The sequence below is a fragment of the Triturus cristatus genome, chromosome 2_2, assembly GCF_964204655.1.
Source record: "Triturus cristatus chromosome 2_2, aTriCri1.1, whole genome shotgun sequence".
Lineage (NCBI taxonomy): Eukaryota > Metazoa > Chordata > Amphibia > Caudata > Salamandridae > Triturus > Triturus cristatus.
In genome coordinates this window covers 961,271,356-961,296,340 of record NC_140582.1, presented here as the reverse complement: position 1 = coordinate 961,296,340, position 24,985 = coordinate 961,271,356, and the positions used below count along the sequence as shown (strand labels likewise).

At 45.0% G+C, this 24,985-nt stretch overlaps 1 protein-coding gene across 1 annotated transcript in view; it reads left to right on the top strand.

Moving 5' to 3' along the window:
• LAP3 (leucine aminopeptidase 3) overlaps positions 1–24,985 on the top strand; it is a 353,892-nt gene that overhangs the window by 14,737 nt on the left and 314,170 nt on the right. Inside the window, exon 2 of the mRNA XM_085642373.1 lies at positions 16,968–17,077. Within this exon, the coding sequence (XP_085498499.1) occupies positions 16,968–17,077 (110 nt within the window). The remainder of the gene's footprint in view (positions 1–16,967; positions 17,078–24,985) is intronic.

Below are 24,985 nucleotides of genomic sequence, written 5' to 3'. Positions count from 1 at the left end.
CTTCATAAGCCTCTCCCTGTTAAGACACTTGTAGTCTTTCATGTAAGACGTTTGCTTAGACAGCGATCATAAGCAGCAAACCTTGCAGCTAAGCAATAAAAGTCAGTTACTGGCGAAAAGTCTAGACTCTGGCACTGTACCACCAACTACTAGCTTAAAGAGATTAACTTGAAAATGTGCTACAGCAGAAGATTCTGAGGAGCGCTGCAGACTGCTCATGAAAAGTCTGGCCAATGCTTGGGAATTACCAATCAAGAACCTGATTCAGAAGTTTCCATCGCACTCACGCAGGGCACATGTACACAAAGCAAAAGACTGTGCTGCAAGCTCCCTCCATCCATAAGGTCCAGTAAAAGGGAACTGCATAAACTGCTTAGAGCTTTCAAAAGCAACCCAGCTGAGGCTGGTCTAAGGCAAAAGATTGAAGACACTCTGAAGTCTTTTAAAAAGGAAATATGGGCACTCAGACGTGCTGCCCATGACAACTACTGGGCTAAACTCTTCCTTGCCTGTAAATCGAGAAAGGCAAAACAAATCTGAGGGATTATCAATAAAAAGTAACAAGAACACCCTGTGGTAAACTCATATACTCGTGCAATGGCACACCCAAAATTATTGCACCGAACACATGGGATAAAGGAATCCCTGCAGTTGAGACCGTCGCTGATCTGGAATGTTTAAAATCACTATGTATAGAATCTTTTGCCGCCTAATCCACAGAAATTGCAGGTTTTACCAGTTTCATCAGTTGGCATAATCAACGGGAAGGCGAGACAGGGCCCAAGGGCCAAATGGCCTACAACAGCAACTCTTTAAAGACAATCTGGTATATTGGGCAGCCCTATTAACACCTTTATACAACCACTGCATCTCTACTGCACAGATACCAGAATCTTGGAGAGGCGCAATAATCCACCCGATATATAAAAGAGTAAAAACATCGTACCTGGGAAACTATCAACAAATTTCCCTGCTGTATAACGAGACTAAATATTATGCAAGTCTTCTACTAGGAGAACTCGAGTTGTAGGCAAATGAATATTGTATTGTCCTCCGCCATCAAACAGATTTTAGAAAGGGGTTGGGGATTACTGCAATCCTTCTGGCTCTGGCAATAGTGGCTGAAAAAACAGTTCACTCTAAATCCTTGCTGTATCCATGCTTGTGGATTTCAAAGCAGCCTTTGATTCAGTTCCACAAAACATCCTCTGGCAGAAGCTAGCAGCTAGGAATATCCCGCCTCCATTACTGAAAAGTATTATCAACTTGTACTCAAATTATAGGCTCCAAGTAAAACTGGGAGACAGTGCCTCCTTGACACAAAAAATACAAACCTCTACAGGTTTAAAACAAGGATGTGTCTTAGCCCCCTTGCTTTTCAATATATTTCTGGCAGATCTCCTGATAGCCCTAGGCGAAGTGAATGCATATGCTCCAAAGCTTGGAGGCAAATCAATCTGCTGCCTCTTTTAAGCATATGATGCCCTTTTAATATCCAAAACCAGAGTGGGGCTACAACGGCTTTTGGACAAACTGTACATCTATACGAAACACAATGAACTTTTCATCAATCCAGAGATAATAATGAAAATGGACAGAAAGAGAAAGAAACCAGGCCAGTGGAACCTGAATGGCCTCCAAGCTAAAATCTCTGCGAAATATAAATTCCTGGGCGTGATCATGGATAATCGTGGAACTTTCCTCCCCCACAAGGAGGCCTTAAAGTCTAAAGCAGCCACCTTACTACACATGCTTTTTAAAGCTTTCGAAAAATATCTTTCTGGTCCCTCCCTCCATCCCTTAATGAAAGTGATTTGTGCTAAACTGCTACCCACTCTAGTCTATGGATCAGAGCTCATGCTTGGAAACGGTTCCAATCTGCTGGATAAAATGTTAGTGAGCACCTACAGAAGGGGGTTTTGCCCCCCAAAACACACCTCCTCAGCACAAATTCAGCCGGGGTGTGACCTTTTTACCCAACCCTGGAAAAACAAGGCGCCTTTATGAAAACATGCTTTAAGTTACGCGCCGCAAGAGCTGACACTTTGGAATACCAACTCCAACTGTGACTTGAAATGACAAAACCAGATGATCTGTGGTTGCTATTCCTGCTCCTTTCTGGTCCCCAATAAGGACGGAAGCCTTCGTCCTATTCTAGACCTATGGGCTCTCAACTACTTCCTCAAAAAGGAGAAATTCAAAATCTCACGTTAGCTCAAGTTCTGGCTGCCCTGGACCCAGTAGTATGGATGGTAGTGTTGGACTTGCAGGTCATCTATTTCCACATTCCTGTCCTGCCTGCCCAACGGGCGTTACCTTCGGCTCACTGTGGGCCACAAGCACTTTCAGTTCACCATGATCGCTTCTGTACATACATCGCCCCTCGGGTGCTCACCAAGGTGATGGTGGAGGTTGCACCTCATTGGCGGAGTTAAGGGGTGCCAGATTTTCCTTATCTTGATGAATGGATATTAATGGCAGGCTCGCCCCAGGCCGTCGTCTCCAACCTCCAGACTAAGGCAAACCTGCACTCGCTGAGGTTCACTATCAACATGCTGAAGTCACACCTGACTCTCTCTCAGACGCTCCCTTTAATCCTAGGTGTTCTGGACACAGCGGTTTTGGGCTTATTCTCCAGAGCGGCAAATCCAGGATATTCCGGCTATGATACCGATGTTTCATACTCTATCCTGGATTTCAGTGAGGTAGAGCACGAGGCTGTTGGGACTCATGGCCTCCTGCATCCTGCTGGTAACTCATACATGATAGCATATGTGAGCTCTCCAGTTATACCTTAAGTTTCAATGAGCACAGCATTGGGGGACCAGATCTCGCAAGGAGCTGTGAAAGATCTGTAGTGATGGCTAACGAACTGCAATTTGGTCAGGGGCAGACCTCTCTCCCTTCCCCAACCAGAGCTCACATTAGTGCCAGATGCGTTACTCCTTGGATGGGGCGGCATCTGGGAGAGGGGGAGATCAGAGGACTCTGGTCTCTGTCAGAATCCGGACTCCACATCAAGGGAAGGTTAGTGGAGGTGTCCAAGGACACCACCACGATGTGGTACCTCAACAAACAGAGCGGAATGGGGTTGTGGACCCCTTGTCAGGAGGCCGGTGGTCTCTGGACATGGCTGGAACAGAAGGGCATATCGCTGGTGGTTCAACACCTGGCGGGCTCTCAGCCGTCGATGCCTTGCGGACCACAAATTGGGTCTGTTTCAACAGTGGGGAGAGCCTTGGTTAGATCTCCACTGAGAACATTCAATGTCAGTAATTTTGTGTGTTGAAGTCTCCAAGACAGCTCTCGCTCAGAGATGCTTTTCGTCTCGAGTGGAGCACCAGCCTCTTATACGCCTTTCCACCCATACCACTCCTGCACAGAGTTCTAAATAACATTAGGAACAATTAGGCCCAAGTTATCCTTGTGTCTCTAGACTTGGCATGGAGAGTCTAGTATCCCGAGCTACTGAGCATCCACCAATCAGGCTGCCTCTTCGGGAGGATCTTCTGTCGCGGCAGCATGGGAGAGTACTGTCTAGGCTCCGCCTTCTTGCGTGGAGATTGAGCTGCGCCAGCTGACAGCTTTCGACCTTCCTCCCGAAGTCTGCAACATCATCTTGGCAACTAGATGTCCCTCAACCAAGACAGTATACTCTTATAAGTTTGTGACATGCTGTGCAGAAAAAGACATTGATCGCCTTTCTGCCCCCCATTCTGAAGTGTTACTATTCATTTTTTCCCTTGCCCAGCAGGGGTGTGCTCTGGGCACTTTCAAAGGGCAATCCGTCGGCTCTCTCGGCTATTTTGGCGCTGCTATTTGGCTATTTTGCGGCTGCTTGACCAACCCTTTCTTTTCAAATCCCCTATTGTACATAGATTTCTGAAAGGTCTTGTTCATCTCTTCCTTCCTCCACCATTCATCATGCCTCAGTAGGATCTTAATTTGGTGGTAAAATTCTTAATGTGTGCTCCTTTCGAGCTTCTTCATAATTGGCCCCTAAGGCTTCTTATTATTAAAACAGCCTTCCTTGTGGCTATTACATCTTTCCGTAGAGTAAGTGAGCACAGTCCTTGTCATCCACGCTGCCTTACTTATCAGTCTATCCTGACAGACTGGTGCTTCGCACAATGCCTCCTTTATTCCGAAAGTGGTCGTCACTCCATTTCACCTAGGCCAATCCATCACACTGCCTAATTTGTACGCTCCTCCACACCCCTATAAACAAGAAGAGCGACTCCACCGCCTGGACCCAAAAAGAGCGTTGTTTTTCTACCTTGACCGCAAACAAGATTTTTCGGGTGGCCGACCAGCTCTTTGTGGGGTATGTTGGTGCGAAGAGGTGTGGAGCTGTGCAGAAGCAGACCATCTCCAGATGGGTCATGCTCTTCCTTAAAATCTGCTATGCCCTGGCCAAGCAGCAGCCTTCTTAAGGCTTGCGAGCTCATTTCACCAAAGCTAATGCTGCAACCACTTGTCTAGCCCACGGCGTTCTGGCCCTGGACATCTGCCAGGCAGCAATGTGGGCTTCACTGAATACGTTCACCAAACACGACTGTATGGATATAGGGATGGGCACTTTGCCAGTTCGGTCCTGCAGGAAATCCTTATTTGAAATTGGTCCGCTACCCCCCACCGGGGATTGTATTGCTTGGTCATCCGTTCTAAGGTATGGAATCAGTGGTTAGAAGTCTCTATCAGATTAACAAGTTACTTACTTTCGGTAACGCCTTATGTGGTAAAGAATCTTATCTAGCCGCAGATTCCTTAGCAATCCATCCTCTCTCCCCTCATTGCGAACAGATTTCTAGGGACAGGTCTGATACCTGTCCGGGTCCTAGTTTTGCACACCAGTGGTCAGTGTTCTTCATGGGTCCGCCCTTCTGGCATGGAAGGTTGTGAAAAAATCAGATATAAGCGCACCTAGGTGGTGCCTTTATAGGTCTGCGAATGCCGAACAACACCACCTACCGGCGCGCAGGGGTACTGCTCATGAACTCTCTAGAACGCTCTACCATTTAAGGAGTTACCAAAGTTAACTTGTTCATTAAGGCTGTTATAGACCTGACCAATAGCTGTTCTTTATTTTCCATTCTATAAACCACTTCTACTTGTAGAATGAACACTCCAAGTTGCAGCTTACGATGTTGTGTGTTTGAATTAGATCCACAAAATACTGAAATCTACCACAAAGGTGCCCTTTATGTTCAGCACACCTGCCCTGTTTGTGAAAATTCTGGCATGTCAGCCCGCGGTCTGCAATAAGGATGTAGTGTACGAAGCAATGCCTGGTGCTTGGCTGCTTGCCCGCACCTATGATAAAGAAGATGTGCTATATGCCCCCCTCCCCCCACATCCAACGTTCTCAAAAGACTAACTGATGGAACTTGAGGGGTGATAAAAATATCTGCCCCTGGTGGGAAGGCAACATGGATGTTTCTGGTGAGGAGGATTAGCCTAGGGAAATCTGATGGAGTTCAAGGTTTAGACCCTGACTTAGAATATATTTTGTTTTTAGTAGTACTGTGAAAGCATGACTGTGTCTCCTAATGGGAATGTGACGGCATCATGGGAAATAACTGCTCAATTTGTGCAGGAAGCCAAGGAGATGAATGTTCCTTTCTGAATGACAACAAATAAATGTGTGATCTAACACCAAACGCCAGTGGGGTCACAGCATTCTTGATTGTGCCTCAATTTGATCTGTTGAATCTGGGAGCCAGGTTCATAACCATAAGAAGTCTGGAAAACATATTATTGAAATTCTTGAATTGCATTGTATATCTGGGATTATTGTTCTTCCAATAAATTGTGTGATATTTGCATCGATAATGCACTTTATACCACGGACGAGGTGCTGAAGTGTATTTGTGGACAGTTAGCATGCTAATTCATAGATGTCCTTTGGTAGAACTAGTATATATTTGAAATGAGACCCAGATGGGTAGAATTTTGGGTTTGTGTGAGAACCACGGCCCTATTTTCTCTGTGTTTGGTATGTATCAAAGCAAAAAAGAGTCATATATGGTGCTTAAGCATTGAATGCTGATGTATGGAACAGCACACTATGTGTGAGTGTAATGTGGTCTATGTAGAAAATGTTGTGTTTGTTTTTGGTATAGGAAACTGCTCAGAAAGATACTAGTATTGGAAAGTCTTGAGAGCTACACCCTAGAGCAACGGGGGGAGGGGTAATACATCCAGCCATTATATTTGCTCTGAGGAGTCAGTTTACACCAGGGTGAAGGGAGCAACCCATAAGTATGTGCTTTAGACCACCAGCCGCAGTATATGCTATGTAGGGTCTACCCAGGAACATGAAAGATGCAACCATTATATAAACGGCCATGTATGCTTGAAGAGTCCACCCTTGTGTAGCACCTGTAATAGTATTAGAAATTGGGTTGTTAATTAAGGAGATGACTACCCACCGTAAGCAGCAAACACAATCCCTCTCAGACTGAACCATTAAAGTCACTAGATTAATCTAAGCTTAACCCCATGGTAGCCAGGACGCAGAGCCAGCAGACTTAACTTACAACGAATGTGTAAATTATTTTTGTAGTACCAAAGCAGTAACTAAGTCGAAATATAACACCAGAAAAATCCAAAACGAGTTTTGAAAAAATAGAGTAAATTGAAATAAATTAAATGACACCAACATGGGAAACATCTAATAAGAGGAACTGGAGAGATATATTTTTAAGGTTTAAAATAAAAGTAGCGCCAAACATTGTTAAGCGCGAACCACAGTCAGCTGTTTACGGGAGACCGGGACGTATGCACAATTTGACCACAATGGAGCGCGGGTCAAAAGTTTTACCTTGGGAGTTAATCTAAAAAAAGGAAGTCCAAAATCTTCAGCAGGGCAAGGCACTATGTTGTGGCTGAGAAGTGCTCTACAAGGTCATTGGCCATCGGACGAGGGCCCGGTGAAGCAATTGGTTTTTGTCTGGAAATCTTGGAACGGAAGAAATGTGAATTTTGTGCTGGCCAGATACTTTTGGCACTTTCGTCAAGTCAACATTTCTTCATTCACACTTAGTCACATTTTCTTGGAGCTCGGATTCCTCCAGCGGGGCATGGCTGCAGTCTACAGCTTGAGAGGGCTCCACAAGGCTAAATACCTTCTCCATGACATCCCGTTGAATTTGATTTGCTGTTGCAGAAAAGCTCTGAATGGGAGAAACCTGAATCTCTTGAGTCCAGCATCGAAGCACCCTGGTCAGATTGGCTTTGCCTGGTCTTCCAGAGGTCTTTAGAGCCAAAAAGTTTCAAATTCCTAGTTTTTCAGGGGTGGTAGGATCAGTCCAGTCAGACAAAGCCAAGGGTTCCGGGTCTCAGGAAGTGCACTTAGGGGTGAGTACTCACATTAGCAGATGCCAACAGCAGTGTCCAGGGCAGGTCCAGTTGGAACTGGTTAGCTGGGTAGTTGAAGGGAAGGGCTCTTGTAGCTTGTTGTATCCCTGTATCTTGCACAGGAGGTCAGCTTTATGATCTTTGGAGTCCACTTTATTGTCCTGGTAACAAGAGAGAGCAGGTATAGTCTAATGAAGTGTCCAATAAGCCAGCGAATTGCTTGCCAATAAGAAACGGCCAAGTGGATAGATATATGAAAGGGTTCTTGCAACAATGTTCTGGCTTCTTTGTAACTGTCTCATCAGGGACAGTGTAATCCCCCAAGCAGAGTCTGTTTGCATAATCAAGATTTGGCAGAATGAGAGAATGGTATTTTTTTTAAAACATGTTTTTATTGATTTTGCATCAAACAGCTTGTACAGGTAATGCATACATTTTCCAGTTACTTTCATGGTGAAACAACAACCAGGAAGCATCCATTAAACGCCATCACATTTTATCGCAATATTACTGATTTTTCTCAGGCACACAATACAAATAAAAAATTCCTAAAAGGCCCTGTGAGCTAGTTTCCCGTCTAAAACAATCAAAACACTAAACCCCTCTAAATTTCCTCCAAACTTTTTCCCAATTGTTTGGGCATCCCAACCCCAGATATACCACTTGTTCCGCATTTTGACACCAGTCCATGACTGACATCCATTCCCCCACTGATGGAGGCTCCGGAACACCCCACGCCCGGGCAATGTTTCTCTTAGCCACTCCCAATGCTAGGGTCATCCAGATGTGTTGGTACCTGGGTCGAGCTTCTTCCCCCAGATACATTAAGTAGTAGTTATTTTGCATTCATTGAGATTGTATTGAATAAGACTTGAGCCAACACCTCTGTGATTTGTACCCAGAATGACTGAATGAGTGGGCATGCCCATAGTATATGAAAGTATGTTGCTTCCTGGTCGCAACCTCGAAGACACAGTGACGGTGCTCTCCCTATTTTAAAGAGAAGGGTTCGGGAATAGTAGGATCTGTGTAGAATTCGCAATTGAATCAAGCGGAACCTGGTCCTAGTGGATATTTCCCTTGGCCTCTGTAATGCATCAACCCACTCTTCTACGCCACCAAATGATGGACGGAATGCTGAATAAATCATACATTCACCCCCAGTCAAGAGATCTGGGTTAAATCCATTGTTCTTTTGCTCACCATGCCACCCCAGTTTGGACCCAGCCATATGCAATTCAGTCTTGACCCTGTGCCACATGGTAACAGTCCAGACCAAACTGCCAAGCCAGGTCCTCCCTGGACTGGAAACAAGCATCCTGCGACTGGTTTCTGTGTATTACCCTTTATCAGCCAGGCTAGCTTGAATCCAGTGGCACAGTGAGCAGGGGACCCACGTCTGGGCATACCCATCCCACTTAGGGTGAAAAGTGCTACCCAAACAAATGATGGACGGAATGCTGAATAAATCATACATGCACCCCCACTCGAGATCTGGGTTAAATCCATCGTTCTACTACATACAGGCACAGTGGCATGGTATGTCTTGCTGCGTCAACCACCTGTTTCCAGGTAAAACACAATGAATTTGAAAATACTACATGCAGTTGCTAACAATCAATGCCCACCTCCCGAAACCAGTCACCCAAAATAGTTTCAAATGCAGCACATGAACACAAGAGATGAGAGAGGCATTATTGTAAAGGCAAACATTCATAGGGTTTTAATCCCACAGCAGAAAGATGACTGCAATGACAAAAATAGTAATTCTTTCACTAGGTGGTTTTGTATATCCTTTTATTCAATATGTAATACACAGTAGCTAACGAGTTTCACCCATGTGGGCTTCTTCAGGGCTGCAAATAACAATACAAACACAATAAAAAAACCTTACAATTTAAAAACATGTTTTTAGATGTTATTATCGTGGATATACATCAGTATCCCTAGACAAATCTTTATCTTTCATATACAAAACCCAAACCGTGATACAGTCCTAGGATGCTTCTTTCCAGTCCAGGGAGGACCTGGCCTAGCAGTTCGGGCTGGACTGTTCCCATTGGGCGCAGGGTCAAGACTGAGTTGCATATGGCTGGGTCCAAACTGGAATGGCATGGTGAGCAAAAAAACGATGGATTTAGGACCAGATCTCTGTACTGGAGTGAATGTATGACATTGTTCTGCATTCTGTCCATCAATTGTTGTTTTGGCATTCAACCCACTCTTCTTCATCTATGTCACCTAGGTCGTCTGACCACTTCTGACATAGGTGTAGCATTACATCTGGTGAGTTTTTTTGAGTGATTTCCTGTATACCAGCGAAATAACCTTGTAAGGCATGGGGTCTGGAAAAAGTCGGTCTTCTAATGGAGACTGAATCTGGCATGGCCCAGTTGCAAGTATCTATAATGTTCTGTGTCTGCCGTGTCGTATTCCTGCCTTAGATCGGCAAAAGATATCCTAGCCTGCCGTCTCCAGATATCCACCAGGTGCTCAATTCCAAGCATTTCCCACCGCGAGAAGCCTTTTAGGGTCTGCACCTCCCTTAACTTGCCACTGCGCCACAGTGGGGTCTGTTCTGTTAATCTACCCTGCCAGCCCAGGTAGCACGATGCCTCCCGCCAGGCCCTGGACCACCAAACGCCTATGTGGAGGCATGGTACTCTCCCTCTGGCGGTGATAAAGAACAGATGCATAGTTCCCCAGGCCCATTATGTACCTGCCCACCTGGTAAGCAGGCTCCTGCTGGTCCGCAAACACCCAGTCATTGATCACTGTTAATTACGTCACCCAATAATAGAGCTGATCATTATGGAGTCCCAATCTTCCCTCATACATACTCCTCTGCAGTTTACGCAATGCTATCCGAGGGGCAGATCCCTGTCATAACATTCACACAACCTGGTCTAGCTTTTGAAATCTTCATTAGGATGCAAAATGGCATGTTTTTCCATACGCACATAAGACATGGATGGATCCTCATTTTGTATAGTGATGCCCTCCCCCATCAATGTGAGAGGCAAATTGCGCAAGTGGGTTACGTCACTGTGTCATCTCTCTAGTTGAGGATGTACATTCAGTCTGCGAAACACCTGTGGATCTCGGGTAATATGAATGCCCAGGTACTTGAAACCGTCCCACACAATCCGACAACAGATGGGATATCCCTCCCCCCCACCAGCAGGAAAACCACAGATTTTGACCAATTTATTCAGTACCCAGAGTGATCTCCGATTTCCTCAAATATCTGGAGCAGCCGGTTAACCAAGCTATATGGGTGTGTTACATAGAGGGGAACATCATTTGCATTAAGCGATATTCATTCCTCCTACCCACCGACCATCGGTACTCCCTTGATTAGGGGGTCCCCACATATCCATACCATGGGCGGCTGAAGAGCTAGCGCAAAAATCATTGGTGATAGGGGGCAGCCCTGTTGTGTCCCCCTGTCCATAGGAAACTCCTGAGATGTTACTCCATTGACTCTCACCCTTGCCAGGGGACCTCGATATAGCAGCCTAACCCAAAGCCCATCCTAGGCAATAGATCAAAAATGTAGTTCCATAATATGCTGTCAAAGGCAATCCTAGCGGTGAGGGCCAACACCACAGCCCTCTTTGAGAAATGTGGCTCAGTTTGGCTCAAGACCCCTTCCAGTTGTCAGAGGTTAAACCGGGTACTGCGATGGGGCACGAAACCCGATTGATCCGATTCACTAATGATGCAATTACCCCTCTCAACCAAATCTCCAGTACCATGGCTAGTGCCTTCGCCTCCACGTTAAGGAGGAATATTGGCCTATATGAACTACACTGGGAGGGTGGCTTGAACTTGTGGAGAACAAATATCGTAGCAAGGCGCTGGTCTCTCAGTAGGCACTCTTCTCTGGGGCTTTCTGAAAAATGGCCAGCATAGGTTTGGCCAACCCCACCATGCAGATCCTGAATAGCTCAACAGGCAAGCCGTTAGGGCCCGCCACCTTCCAAGACTGCAGTCAGCTAATGGCACCACCACCTCTTCCTCTGTCAGGTCTGCCTCTAAGCCCCTCTCTGTCTTTCTGCGCTTGCGTCTGTAGGTCGATTATAGGAGTGCTTCACTATCTAGCTCCGACGCAGGTCCAGAGGAGGTGTAAATATTTTCATAATACATGGCAAACGTTTCCACTATGTCCACATTGGTCCTCCACATCACCCCATCCGTGTCTAGAAACTCTAGCACCCAGGCCCTGTCTCGATCTCTGCGAGCCAACCAAGCCAGGAGTTTGCCGGCCTTGTCACCAGCGTAGTACAGGCAATGTGTCGCCAGAGCATACAGCATGAAGGGCGTCTTGCTTCAGCCTCAGTTGATGGGCCAGCCCCTCCGACCTGTCTAACGCAAATTTCTCCTCCAGTGGCAAAACCTTGTTTTCAATGGCCCAAATTTCAGATGATGATCCTTCTCCCGCCCTCCCCCCCATAAGGGTAAGGACCTGGTCCCTAAGCAATGAGTTATAGGCTTCCCAAAGTACACAGCCCACCGATCTATGATTCTCTTCAAAGTATTGGGTAGTCTTAATTTTTGATTTTATGTTTACTTTCCCTCTCTTGAAGATACCACCTATCAATTCTGGGGAATAATGGGATTAGTTTTGAAGGCCCCTGTAAGCGTACCCCTATGGGTGAATGATCTGAAATACCCCTCTCATATTGTCGCATTCCGAAATAGCCCAGCTGATGTAGTATGTGTGAAGAGATGGTCCAAGCAGGTATAACTAGTGTGCACAGTAGAGAAGTGTGTATAGTGCCTAACAGAGGGATGATGTTGTCTCCATATGTCAACCTGCCCCATTGCTTCTACAAACGAGGGCAACGCACCCCTTCCCCCATCCACCTCCGCTCTGCTAACCCTGTTCAGGGCGACGTCTATAACATCGTTAACATCACCCCTCAGCACTAATCTTCCAGCAGCAGAGCTAAAAGTAGCGCATCAACATTTGGCAGAGTCCCTGCATGCAGACGCGGAGGGATGTATAGGGAGATAAGATGTATCTTTCCATCTACCATGTTCCTTTCACTGCCACAAATCTGCCATGTGGGTCATACCAAGTATGGTGCACTGTAAAGGGAACCGATTTCCTAAGCAATATACCCACTCCTCTCAAATCTGTTGTGTAACCTGAGTGAGCAATCGGTGTGTACCAAAACCTATCTGGGGCCTTAGAGCATGTTCCCTTAAGGTGTCTCTCTTGGAGTAGTATCACATCCGGAGCCTGCCTCTGTAAATACCGAAGGACCTGGGTGAGTATACTTTTGTGACCCAGTCCGTTAATGTTTCATGACCAAATATTTAGGTCTCTGTGCAGGTGATGTTTCATTCTAGCGCAAGGAACGCAAGAATGGAATTGCTCCCCAACCGGGACAGCTCTGTTTCGCCTCGGGCAACCATTATTCTAGGATCTCCGTGATTTCCTCCCACTCCCCCGCCAAAGTAACTTTGTAGTGATGCATCAATAATATGAACAAAAAACCAAACAAGTAAAACATGCTTCAAAAGTCCCCTAAACTCCCCCTTCCCTGCTACCCTGCCTTGTGAGCTAGAACGAGAATGGTATTCTTGTGCAAGAATCATAGATGCAGGAACATTCACCCTATAGTATGCATGGATAAGAAGGTTTTTTTATCAGTTGGTTTCCTTTTGGACCATAGGATAGACTGAAGAGTTTGATCACTCTAAAGTTTTTCTCTTCCTTTGACGTTGTTGGCTAATTACCTGGTCACTTGGGCCAGGTTATCGAAGTTTCTAATTCTTCCAGTCTCTGTATGTCAGAATCTCTGTTTTTGATAAATTAAGCTTCAGGTGATCACTCAACATTCATTGGTCAATGGCTCGGAAACAGTCATCTTGTCTTGAGTTATCAACCTCCCTTATAATTTCCAGTGATCTGTGTCTCGCTGGCAGACTTTTAGCCCGTCATGTTGAAGTATCTGTTGGGATGCATTAGCGGACTACAGCATGCATTGAAGGGGCATTGAGTAGTGATTTCTCCTTTAGGTACGCCTGCCTGGGCAGTTTATCTCTTGGAAAGTTAAAAGGAAATCAAACAGGGGTGCTACCCTGAATGCCTGTGCCAATACCTGTTGTATCTCTATAATGCATTCCTCCAGGTCATAATTGCAGACAACCAGGAGAGTCACTACCCAGTGGCTCTGGTCCCCTTTGAGTTGCAGAGGGTCTCAGGTTTTCTAAAAGTAGTATGAGCCCTGCCATGCCTGTACACTGTCTCCAAGACAGTTTGCTCTAGGTCATTACCTAGAGCAAACTGTCTTGGAGAAAGTGGAGCTCGGGTCACACCTGGAGATGTTAGTATTGCTTGAGTGGGTCTGTATGACCATACTATCCATTGCTGCCAAGAGGGGAGTCAAGTAAGCCCAGAACCTGGAAGAATGACGTAGGCAGCTGCCAAGAAGGGAAAGAGCAGGGGGCGTAAGAAACCTGCCACTGAAACACACATGGTAATGGTTGATGGGGCACCTGAGGAGGCTGCCGGAGCCTACTTGGGAGGACATTGCTGCCTTGGAAGACTTGCCTGAACTTGCTGGTTGGAAAGTGTAGGTTGGGCCCACTGTAGAAGAATTCTGTAAGGCACAGAAGGAGTGCCCCATCCTAGAGGGTTGGAGGCGCAAGCTGAGGCCCAGGCAGCAGGTGATACCTCTGGAGATCACCTTATCTATTGATAGAGTGAACCTCTTTAAGAATTGTGATCTTTTTAGGCTACCTTTAACTAAAATGGTGCAGATTTTAATTGCAGGATTATATTCTTTGTGTTGGATACAACTAGCATTTAGAAATAACTTCTCTACAGCTATGAACGGTTTGAAGTATTTTTTTACAGATGTGGCTAGTATCATAGTGCTTCTTTGTAATTTTGAAGTTTAGCTCTGCACTTGGATTTCTTTTTCTGATAGATGCTGAAATATTTTAAAACTCTCAGCTGAAGCATGTGCCAGAGACAGATAGGAATTTGATGGGGCATCTTGGGTATGGAAACGGGCAGGCTGTTTAAAGGCTGCAACCTACGAGAGAACCAGTAAATGTATGGCCAGATCTGTAACGTGTGGGCAGTCAGCTGGTAATGCATAAAATACTGAATCTGATACAGCATAATCTGTGGAATTGGGGGCCAGGATGAGAGAGTAATTGTATTTGCTCATGAGACAACTCGTCTAATGGAATAGTAGTAGCTTGCTCAGGATCCTCCTCACCATAGAGTTCAGAATACATGGTTAAAGGAATGTAAGACTCCTGGCTATTGTTTTCTGCTGTAATTCGTACCCCGTCAGTTTTGGGCATGTTGGCTTGAATGAATGGTTTAAAGCTGTAATTCCAGTTTATTTCACTTGTAGGACTTCTAGGTGAATAGGTGTGTGGTTTGTGGAAAGTCTCAAGAGGTTGTTGTGAAAAGGTTAAGTCAAGGAGTACAACAGTTTTGGAGTATGTATACAGTTTGTTTTTATTTTGGAAATAAAACGTCCTCACCAGTTCCCGTCGGGACTGCCACTGTGTATCAGATCATTGAAGTGGGTTTCTTTTTGTAAACATTCTTGATTGAGTTGCAAAGAAGGTTGGCAAGAGTACAGGGCCTTTGTGATACAGCATTCAACAAATAATATCAGTGGTTCTAGTCTTGCTGTAGGTCATCCTCAATGTGGTGCAGCATGGCTTTTAATAATGAAAACAATAAGCCTATGGCACAATCAGCAGTGTCGTTTTGGAGGTGCACGCACCAAGCATCTGCTCACCTTCAAATTGACAAAAGTGCTTTTTCCCTTCGTTTAGTTTGCTGATCCAAGTTGGATCTCTATACAAAAAGAAAGTAGTGCGGACAGGGGCCAAACAAAACAGATGCTACGGGGTGGGCAGAATAACAAAGCGCAGGGAAAGCCACATGGGATGTGCGGGTGGTGGGACAAAAGGACGCAGGGGAGTGGCTAGGGGAAGCAGCACAGGTCGCTGGTGGGCGTAGGAATAATACCAGGACGGGCGGAGAGAGTGCAACGTGAGACGGGTGAAGCACATGGGTGAAAAAGCAATGTTGAGGTAAGCACACTAGATCATCACGGATGAAAGCGGTCAGACGCACATGGGCAGCGAATGAGCAACACGAGTGAAGGCAGAGAAGAGGGAGAAGTATATGAGGGAGACAGCTGAAAAACACAAACTCTCAGAGTGCTAAGACAAAAAGTAGAAATAGAACTTAAAAGGGAGCACTGGAAGGACATGGGTAATATGCAATAAGGGCTGTTCTTCATTACAAGTGGTGAGGCTGGGGAGGGAGGTATGAGGGGCTGAGGGTTAATAACACACAAAAAAAAAAAAAAAGCACTTACCTGCAGCTGCCGGCTGCTGTCTCAGCGACTTATGCTCCAGTCCTGACCCCAATTCATCACGGTCTGGTGCAAACTGCTGAGGCTCCTAGGCGTCAATCAAGATGCGTCTCTCATACTGATAAAACAGCATGAGAGCAGTGCAGTGATTGGCCTGAGCAGGCTGGGGGGATGGGGGGTTAATAATACATAAAAAGAAAAAAAAGCACTTACCTGCAGCTGCTGGCTGCCATTTCGGGGTTCTTATGCTCCAGTCCCGACCCCAAATCCCCACAGGGATAGTGCAAACTGCGCAGGCTCCGAGACGCTGCTCTCATACTGGTAAAACAGCATGAGAGCAGCTCCGTGATTGGCCTGAGCAGGCTAGTTTTACGCTTGTAAGGGTCCAAGGAGTCTGTGCCTCTTCTCCACCCGACTGTGCAGCACAGATCGGGTGGAGGGAGTTCTAAGTGCGGATGACTGTTTGGCCGGCCTTAGACAGCCGGCCAAATCGTCATGCACACTTACAGTGTGCACTACTCCTCCCCTATCATCATGGCCCTGCCCAGAATTGGCTGGCTCTAGCAGGCACGAAAAGAAAATTACAAAGATATTAAAATGGTTGTATTATAATTTTATTTTTCCCTTTTTGCTCGGCTGGCTCTCAGCAAGGGGGGACGACACTCCTCCACCAAAGCCGAGGAGCCGCTGCTGGTAAAATGTTGGTGCTCTGAGGAAGGGACAAACACAAGAAGAGGAATGATAGCCCACACTGACTAACGAACAAGAAGCAAAAACAATGAGCTTTCCTTAATGGATTCACAGTGGCATTGATAAGAACACTACAGTACCAGGGGCGTAACACAGGCCCCCGCAACCCCCGTGGTGCGGGGGGCCCCAAGCTCCAAGGGGCCCCCTTGGCCCTACACTCTGGCCGGAGAGCTCCTGATTGAACCCGGAGGGGGCCCCTCTACATACCGTGCAGGTAGGCCCCCTAACCTTTCGTTACGCCAGTGTACAGTACCCCAACTATTGCAGTAGTATGCACGCTATGATGCCTCCACAATAATAGTAATTATTGAAATCTATGATGTTGAGTCTAAAGAATTCGAACTATGAGATATATCTTTCCTATGAAACAAGGACCAACAGAACAAGAGGGGACTGGAAACAGGATAAATACTTAAGAGGGCCAGTTAGTGCTGCTTCTATTGATATCATATCTTACAATTCTTATTTACTATATTTCTGTCTTCTGTTTCTTAGGGCCTCGTCCTGGGCATATATGAGAAGGAAGACGATGCATTGCTGCTTACTAAGGCAGGAGACGCCTTTGATCACCTCATATCTGGCAAACTGAGAGAAACGTTGGAAGTGTAAGTGCTAGCATTCAGAAGCGTTGGTAATGAATGTTTACTTTAACTTCAGAAAGCCAAAAACTCTCCCCATGGTTGATGCTAAACTCACAGGCAATCACTCACTCATCAATCTATGTACTATCACAATAAGTTGTTAAATATAACACTATCAAATACCACAGAAGTTTGAAAAAAATTTATATGGCCTTAATAATTTTCTTTAAAAAAACTTACATTTACAATTTCATACGCATAAAACACATGTACATAAACATAACATATAAAACAAGCGGGAGAACTTCCAAGACAATACAATTTGTCTTTTCAGTGCATACACTGTTACTTATTGTGTCACTGGGTATCCATGAATGCAGTTAATAACACTTAGAAATCGCCAGTGCATCCTCCTGAGGCCATTCCTAAGAGAAACACAAGTCAGGACATCTGTGATAAAATGCCTCAGTGGGTCTTTGATACAACTTTCTTGTAAAACGATAAAATTCCTTACATTTGCTGCTCAAGAGCTCGAAAAAAAGGTAGCAGCAAAAGCGGAAGTGGGACATATGGACACCTTGCAGCCGGACCCAGATCCTCTTTCATTCTCTTTACAGCTACGCTCCTCCCCCTCCCCTTCTCGTTTATTTGAAGACACTGCAAGCATTTTATTTGAGACAAGAGGGGACAGTTACATCTGATCAAATATAAGCCCTTATGTGTCCAGCACCCCCTGTTATAACAGTCATTTGTTGGCCCCAATCTTTTAATGAGTGGGTCATTGCCTTATAAAAGTGCTACCCCTTTTTCGTTTCTTTTTACCTTTTTACATTTAAATATGCTCTCCCTGTTTTTACTTATCATGTATATCTGTGCAAAGTCGCCCAGGACACAGGGGCATGTTTAATTCTGTTTTACGCTGATTCAATACGTTGATGTTTATCACATGGTGGTAAGTTCCACCCTTTTATGATTTTAACAAATCAAAATAAAAGTATTTATGTATGCGCCAGTGCACTGTCGATTGTGGTTTCAAATTCTTTCGACTTCAAAAAACCAAAGTATTCAGGACTCATATTTAAATATCTTCTTCCTAATGTAGTATCAAATAATATCTCTTTCAAAATTGTCACAAGGCTCACATGCTCCACTTTGTCAACTTATAGTTGTCCAGTCTATCAACCTCTAGTAATCCCGGCTTCCTCAAAGTGCCTGGAATATCCGCGAATAGGCGTTGGACTGAATTTTCAACCAATTCTATGTTGGTCAAGGGGTCGCTATAATAAATCCCCCAAACAGAGGGCTACCACGGTTGTGTAGTCCCCCAAATATTTACATCATTGTCCACTATCCATAACATTTAAAGAGATTCTGCACTCCAGTTGTCCAGTAGTGTCGGGATACTACACCTTCAAACCTCTGTTGTGAAACATCAAATGCAGCCACCAATCGGTCACTATTTGCGTCCATGGTGCAAGGGGTGTCTCATCTTTTTCGATTACCTTAACTCCAGTGCATGTTTACTTGCAGATAAAGTTTGGGTATGGCTGTTTTTTCCTAAGACTCTTAATTAATACTACACTGGCATGGAGAAGGTGAGCAGCACAAATAAACAAGAGGTGTGAACATGAAATTCAGAATGTAAAGAATACAGCAAGACTAACTATTGGAGCAAAGATTAACTGAGCCAGCAGAAACATTAACATGAAATAGCATACCCTGCCTGCCTTACTCTGCTGGCTCACCGGTCTTGACAAGCCCCCGGTTGCTCAGGCTTACAACCGCCCGAGGGGCTAGTGGAGCGCCGTCGTTCTCAACCAGGGTCCTGCCGTAAGAATTCCTGGGATTTTGGCATAATGCACCCTTATTGTGCTCCTGAAAGGGTACCCCTCGTACCAATAAGCCTCCGGATCGGCCTTTAACAACAATTTGCAGAAAGTTTCTTTCTTTGCATATGTTGTATTTTCTTGGTTCCTTTGGGGAAAATAAGTGTCCACTGGCGGAGTCCAAAGGTTCAGAGACTCTGGATTGTCTCTTGGGGGCTAGTATTCCATTTCTCACACTGCACCAGCACAGTCCAGGAAAAATCCAGTTGCAACTAGTCAGCTGGGGTGATCCTCTTTTTGGCAGGGCATGTGACTTTTTCCAGCTCTGTTGTACCTGTTGCTGATCAGGGAGTTCACTCCTTTTCCTTTGAGTCAGACACAGTACCTTATTTGTGAAGCCTTGTGAGTGCAGCAGGTGCAGCCCTGAGTGTAAGCCTTGTGTTGCAGTTCAAGGGTTCAGCAGGGCAGTCTTTCTTCGTCTGATGCTCCAGACGGTGATCTGAGGTGATCCTGCAGCTTTCCAATATTGATCCTCCATTCTGGGGAACACCCCAATCAATAGGGGTAAAGTTACCTCCCACTGCTATGACCACATCCTGCGAAGTGGGGGCTCCCATATGGCTGGGGATCAAGGAAGTGGGTGCTGGCCTGGGTCCTGTGAGAACTGTTCTCCTGCCTTTGAAGTCCAGCTTAACTCTTCAGCCCCCCCTTCCTCTCCCTGATTTCTTCAGGACGCAAAGTTCCTCCCACCAAATGGCTGTAATGTTTTAGTCACAGGCCTTTTCACACTTACTCAGGGAGCAGCTTGGCTTAGGCTGTCAAAGGCTGGCCAATCGGAGGAAGCAAAAGACACACAACTGATAGACGGAATGCAGAACAAATCAAAACATTCACCCCCAGTCAAGAGATCTGGGTTAAATCCATCATTATTTTGCTCACCATACCACCACAGTTTAGACCTGGCCATATGCAAATCAGTCTTGACCCTGTGCCTCATGGGAACAGTCTATCCCGAACTGCCAAGCCAGGTCCTCCCTGGACCGGAAACAAGCATCCTAGGACCGGTTTGGGGGATTCACCCCTCTTCAGCTAGGTTAGCTTGAGTCCAGTGGCACAGTGAGCCCAGGACCCACGTCTGGGCATACCTGGCGCACTTAGGGTGAGAAAGCAAAAGACACAAACTGATGGATGGAATGCAGAATAAATCAAAACATTCACCCCCAGTCAAGAGATCTGGATTAAATCCATCATTATTTTGCTCACCATGCCACCCCAGTTTAGACCTGGCCATAGGCTTTAGGTAACTTCAGGATAGTAAGTTCTAAAACTATTTTCCTATAATAGTTATACTAAATCCCACCTTGGCAAGTTGTTGGATTTATTGCAACCATTATTTTGATACTTTGAATGAGATTGCTAGCTAGCTCCAAAGCAAAGACCTATAGATACATAGATAACATTTAGTATTTCTAGTAATTTAAAACCTTAACAATTAGCAAAGTAATTAAAAATTGGTTGGAGCAGAGTCAATCATATCACGATTAATCAATTCAATTCAAGGCAAGGCAAGGAAATTCAATATTTCATAAACGTTTTTAGTCATTTAATCCTTTCCAGTCAATGTAAAATCATGATATATTAAATAAACTTTCAAAAAAATAATGCACAATTCTGCCAAGGGATTCCTTGACAACATTCAGTTTGAAGAATAAAGTGCAAAGTGCTTTAAAATAGTCTTAAAATCTGGTGAGATTACTGTATTATAAAGTATCCAACAGAAAGGAAAATTGACTAGTAACACATAGCACCATTAATGTCAGTACACCTACGGTAACATTTTAGTCTAAGGACTAAGGTCGCTGGAAGGCCAATTGTGGCATCTGGGCAAGCTATCCAGTGAATGGCCTACCTGCTATGTCACATTAGGGACATAAAGCCCCGTGTAGAGTGTGTGGTATCCAACCGGCTAAACCAGCTAACAGAGTGGTCTGTGCAATTCCATTAGGCTACAAAAGCCAGGGTGATTCTTGTCCAAATCGATAAAATTATTTTTGCAATATCACAGAGAATCCTACCCTAGGCTCGTCAATCTGCTAGAGGAGACACTATCAAACCTGATGAAGAAGTGATCTGGGCAATTTTATGAGGTTAAAAAAGCCAGGTTGATTTATGTCTGAATGGGAAAAATACTTATTGTAGTAACAAAGGGAATCCTACCACTGCCTCGCACTGGTCGGGACCGAAGTGGGACAATTTTAGAGTGCGTTGTGCAGTTTCATTAGGCTTACAAAGCTAGCCAGGTTCAAAAAGTGCATTTTGCAATTTCGTGGAGCCAGTCAGGTCTGTCTTGCCCTCATCCTGGGGTAGAACCACCTAATACCCACTAGTCCTAGTCACGATAAGGCTTCGAGCCAGTGAATAACGTGTGTAATGTAATAACATCAGACTTAAAGCCCAATGACAGTGGGCGAATGAATGAGGTGCACTGTGCGCTTTCAATGACGTAGAGAGCATATTTGAATCGTTAAGTGTGTTATGCCGTATCGGGGGGCTTGCCAAGTCAGACTCGCACTGATCCTGATCAGCATGATAGACCTACTCGTGTATCGAATGGTGACTTGCACCGACTCGTGGGTTTTAAGGCCCAGGAGGGCTCCCATCCAAATACTAAAGTGCGTTGGTGCTAGCAAGGGCCTCCCATGATGGATCTCCACTGGTCATAGCCAGAATGTCACAACCAGGCTGTTGGCCGAACATTAAAGTACACAGTGCAATCTCGTCGGGCTTAAGGTGTCCGACAGTAAAGTGAGCAGTGTATGTGCAGTGGATGGCAAACGGACACAGACAGAGCTATTCTTAGACTAGAACCCGGGAGAGACATACAGACTGCCCCTTTAGGTACCCGAGAGGCTCCGGTACAAAAGAGCTAAGTTAAGAGCTTCCCTGAGGAATTTTACACAACCAGCTGAAAGCTGTGCATCTACACCACGAGTCTCCAATCTTTTGGAGTGCGAGCTACTTCTGATCAGTAAAAATCATTGTGAGCTACTGAAGGCCAAGCCACAAGTGTAGTGTTACCAGACACACCGGGCCCAGTTTTATTGACTTTACACCTAATGTTGAAGGCCAAGCCACACGTGTAGTGTTACCAGACACCCCCAAGCCCTGCCTTATTGACTTTAAGCCTAATGTTCATAGAGCCAGATACTATGGTATGAAAGAAATACTTTGAGAAGGAGCACTATGACAGGGCGCCATGTGTGTCAGTAGGAGTCTTCGAGGATGTATGAACATGTGTGTGTATGAATGGGATACATGTGTTTGGGTGAATGAGAGCCTGTGTACTTATGGCAGAGGACATACCTTTCACCATTTGTGTCACTATTACATGTGTAACACAAAAATACAAACCATTTTTTAAATAGGAGAAATTGAGTGCGCATAATGTTCATAATATCAGAATATTTTTCTGCCCTTTGAATTTCTCCCACTTAAAAAAATGGCTGTGTTTTTCAGTTATAAATATGGCACGGTGTCTACCAGTCACTGGGAGCAAGATGCCTGATGTCTGTAAATGCAACACTTTGAAATGGGAGAAACTGAAGAGTTTACTTTGTTTCTATAAAACTCATCATTTAAATTTTCTCAGTGTCAATTTAGCATTTACAAACAGCAGGCATCTTGCACCTAGTGGCCTATAAACACAATGCTATGTTTATAACAGAAAAATACAGTCATTTGTTTAAATGGGAGGAATTTAAAGCAATAAAACATTCTTCATAAAATATTAAGATGTAATTGGCTTAATTGAAAGAAAATAATTAAGACTTAATGTTTCATAGAAATATTTTTCTTCACTTGAAATTTCTCCTATTTGAAAAAACAACAATTATTTTAGTCAAAAATATGGTACATTGTCTTCTTGCCACTGAGAGCAAGAGGTCTGCTGTTTGCACTTTGAAATCGAAGAAAATTAAAATAAAGAGTTGACTTAATGATTAAGTTAGCTCTTCATATTACTGTTTTCCCATTTAAAAGCATTCAGTAACATAATTTTGTTCTCACTCCATTATTCAGTTGACAAGGACGTCTATGTAAGAGATGAATACCTCAGTGATTCAGTTCTTCACCTCTCTGCCAGACCCGGGGTCATAAATCTGACTCCAGCACTGCTCATAATCATGTCCTGCTATCTGCAGCCTGATAATAATAATTTAAAATAAACACAGCCTTCCCCTTAACTTAACCCCTTCCCCGCTCATGACGGAACCACTCCGTCATGAGCCACGGTTGCGCTGTGCTCATGACGGAGTGGTTCTGTCATGCTACGGCCGTTGGCGGCCGCTCCGCCCACGCGGCGCTAATTCCCCGCCTGTGCGGGCGATTAGCACAGTGGGCGGAGACGTGACGGAACCACTCCGTCATGAGCACAGCTCAACCGTGGCTCGTGACGGAGTGGTTCCGTCATGAGCACAGCGCCACCGCGCTGCCCCCAAACCCCCCCAGCGCCGCGGCGGAATTCCTGCCGCGGCGAAGGGGTTAAAACATAGAAGGAAAGTGTGTCCCTGTGTTTATTTGAAAAAGAAAATGAACTCAAGACTGTGAGCTACTCTGAATGTGTCTGTGGGCTACTGGTAGCTCACAATCCACCGGTTGGAGACATCCGATTTACACCACTCAAGCATGCATGGATGGCCGGGTTAAATTGATTTATTCCAAATAGGCACTTGTTATCTTGAATGCCTAGCCAAATCAATTATTTGAGGGATCCTTTGGAGGCCAACTTGAGTTTGACGTAGTAGCCCAGGAACTGAGCTTTCAACATGACTGGTTCTTTGTATAGGCGAAATAGCAATCGTATTTGGGACGTCGGAGTGGCATCTGGAAGACGAAACAGGTGCCTGTAGCATCGTGTTTGAGCTTTGTCCAGCCATGTTGCAATACGGTCTTTGAATATCAGTGAGCCGTAGGCTAAGGTTTTCATGAACTTGGCATCAATTATTTTGCAAATGTCTGTGAGATCTGGGCCAGGCATCTTTTCTGCCAATTTTTTAAAGCTCATGATCGTGGACAGAGAGATTTCTTTTAGGCTGGAAAGCTGTGGTGAGTGCGAGCCCTGCTGGTTGAAATAGATGCCCAAGTACTTTAAGTTTGATACTTGTTCCAAATGTATATCATCCATGACAAATTTGAATTTATTGGAAGTCTGGGAGAGTCTGGCTCCACAGGCCATGATTTTAGTTTTGGAGCGATTGACTGATAATTTGTTTTCATTGCAGTATTGTGCAAGTGCATCCAAGGATCGTTGGAGCCCCAGTGTTGTGTGATAAAATAGTAGCGTATCATCCACACACTGCAGGTAAAGTATGTGGGTGCCCGCAAATTTGGGGGATAAGGCACGGCTACAGCTAGTGCATCGTTTATATCAGCCAAGTAATGATTAAACAAAAGTGGGGCTAAGATGCATCCCTGTTTCAAACCAGTGTTGGTCCAGATCTTTTGCGTTGTGACCCGGTTTGCCGATATTTTCACTCTCACCCAAGTCTTGGTATAGATACTCCTAATGGCTCATAGTAGATTTTCTGGGATGCCCTAGTTATGTAACTTCTGCTATAGTCTCATTCTGTCCACTTTGACATGAAATCGATGGTGAAATCGATGGATGCTTTGTACAAAGAGGGGGCCATCTTTGATGGAGGCGGCCTTGATCAGAGAGAAAAGAATGATCCAGTTGTCCTCAGTTCCATTACCGCGACTGAATCCCGATTCGGTGATGGGTTTTATGCCTTTGACTTGGCCCATTCCACTAGTTCATTATTCAGGAATTTTGCAAAGCATTTCCCATCAATGTCAAGGAGGGCAATTAACCTGAAGTTGGCTGGTTGATCATTTGCAACTTTGTTTAAGGAATTGGCATCAATATAGAGCCTCTCCAACTGTCTGGCACATCATTCGACATGATACAGTTCTTGAAAAAATAACTTAGTAGAGAGGCCCATTCCTCAGTTGCAGATTTAAATATTTGGGTAGGGGATTTGGTCCCGGGGCTACTGCTGTTCGAAGACACTAGTATTCATTTGATCCTGTCTTTACTGGCCATGTCTTT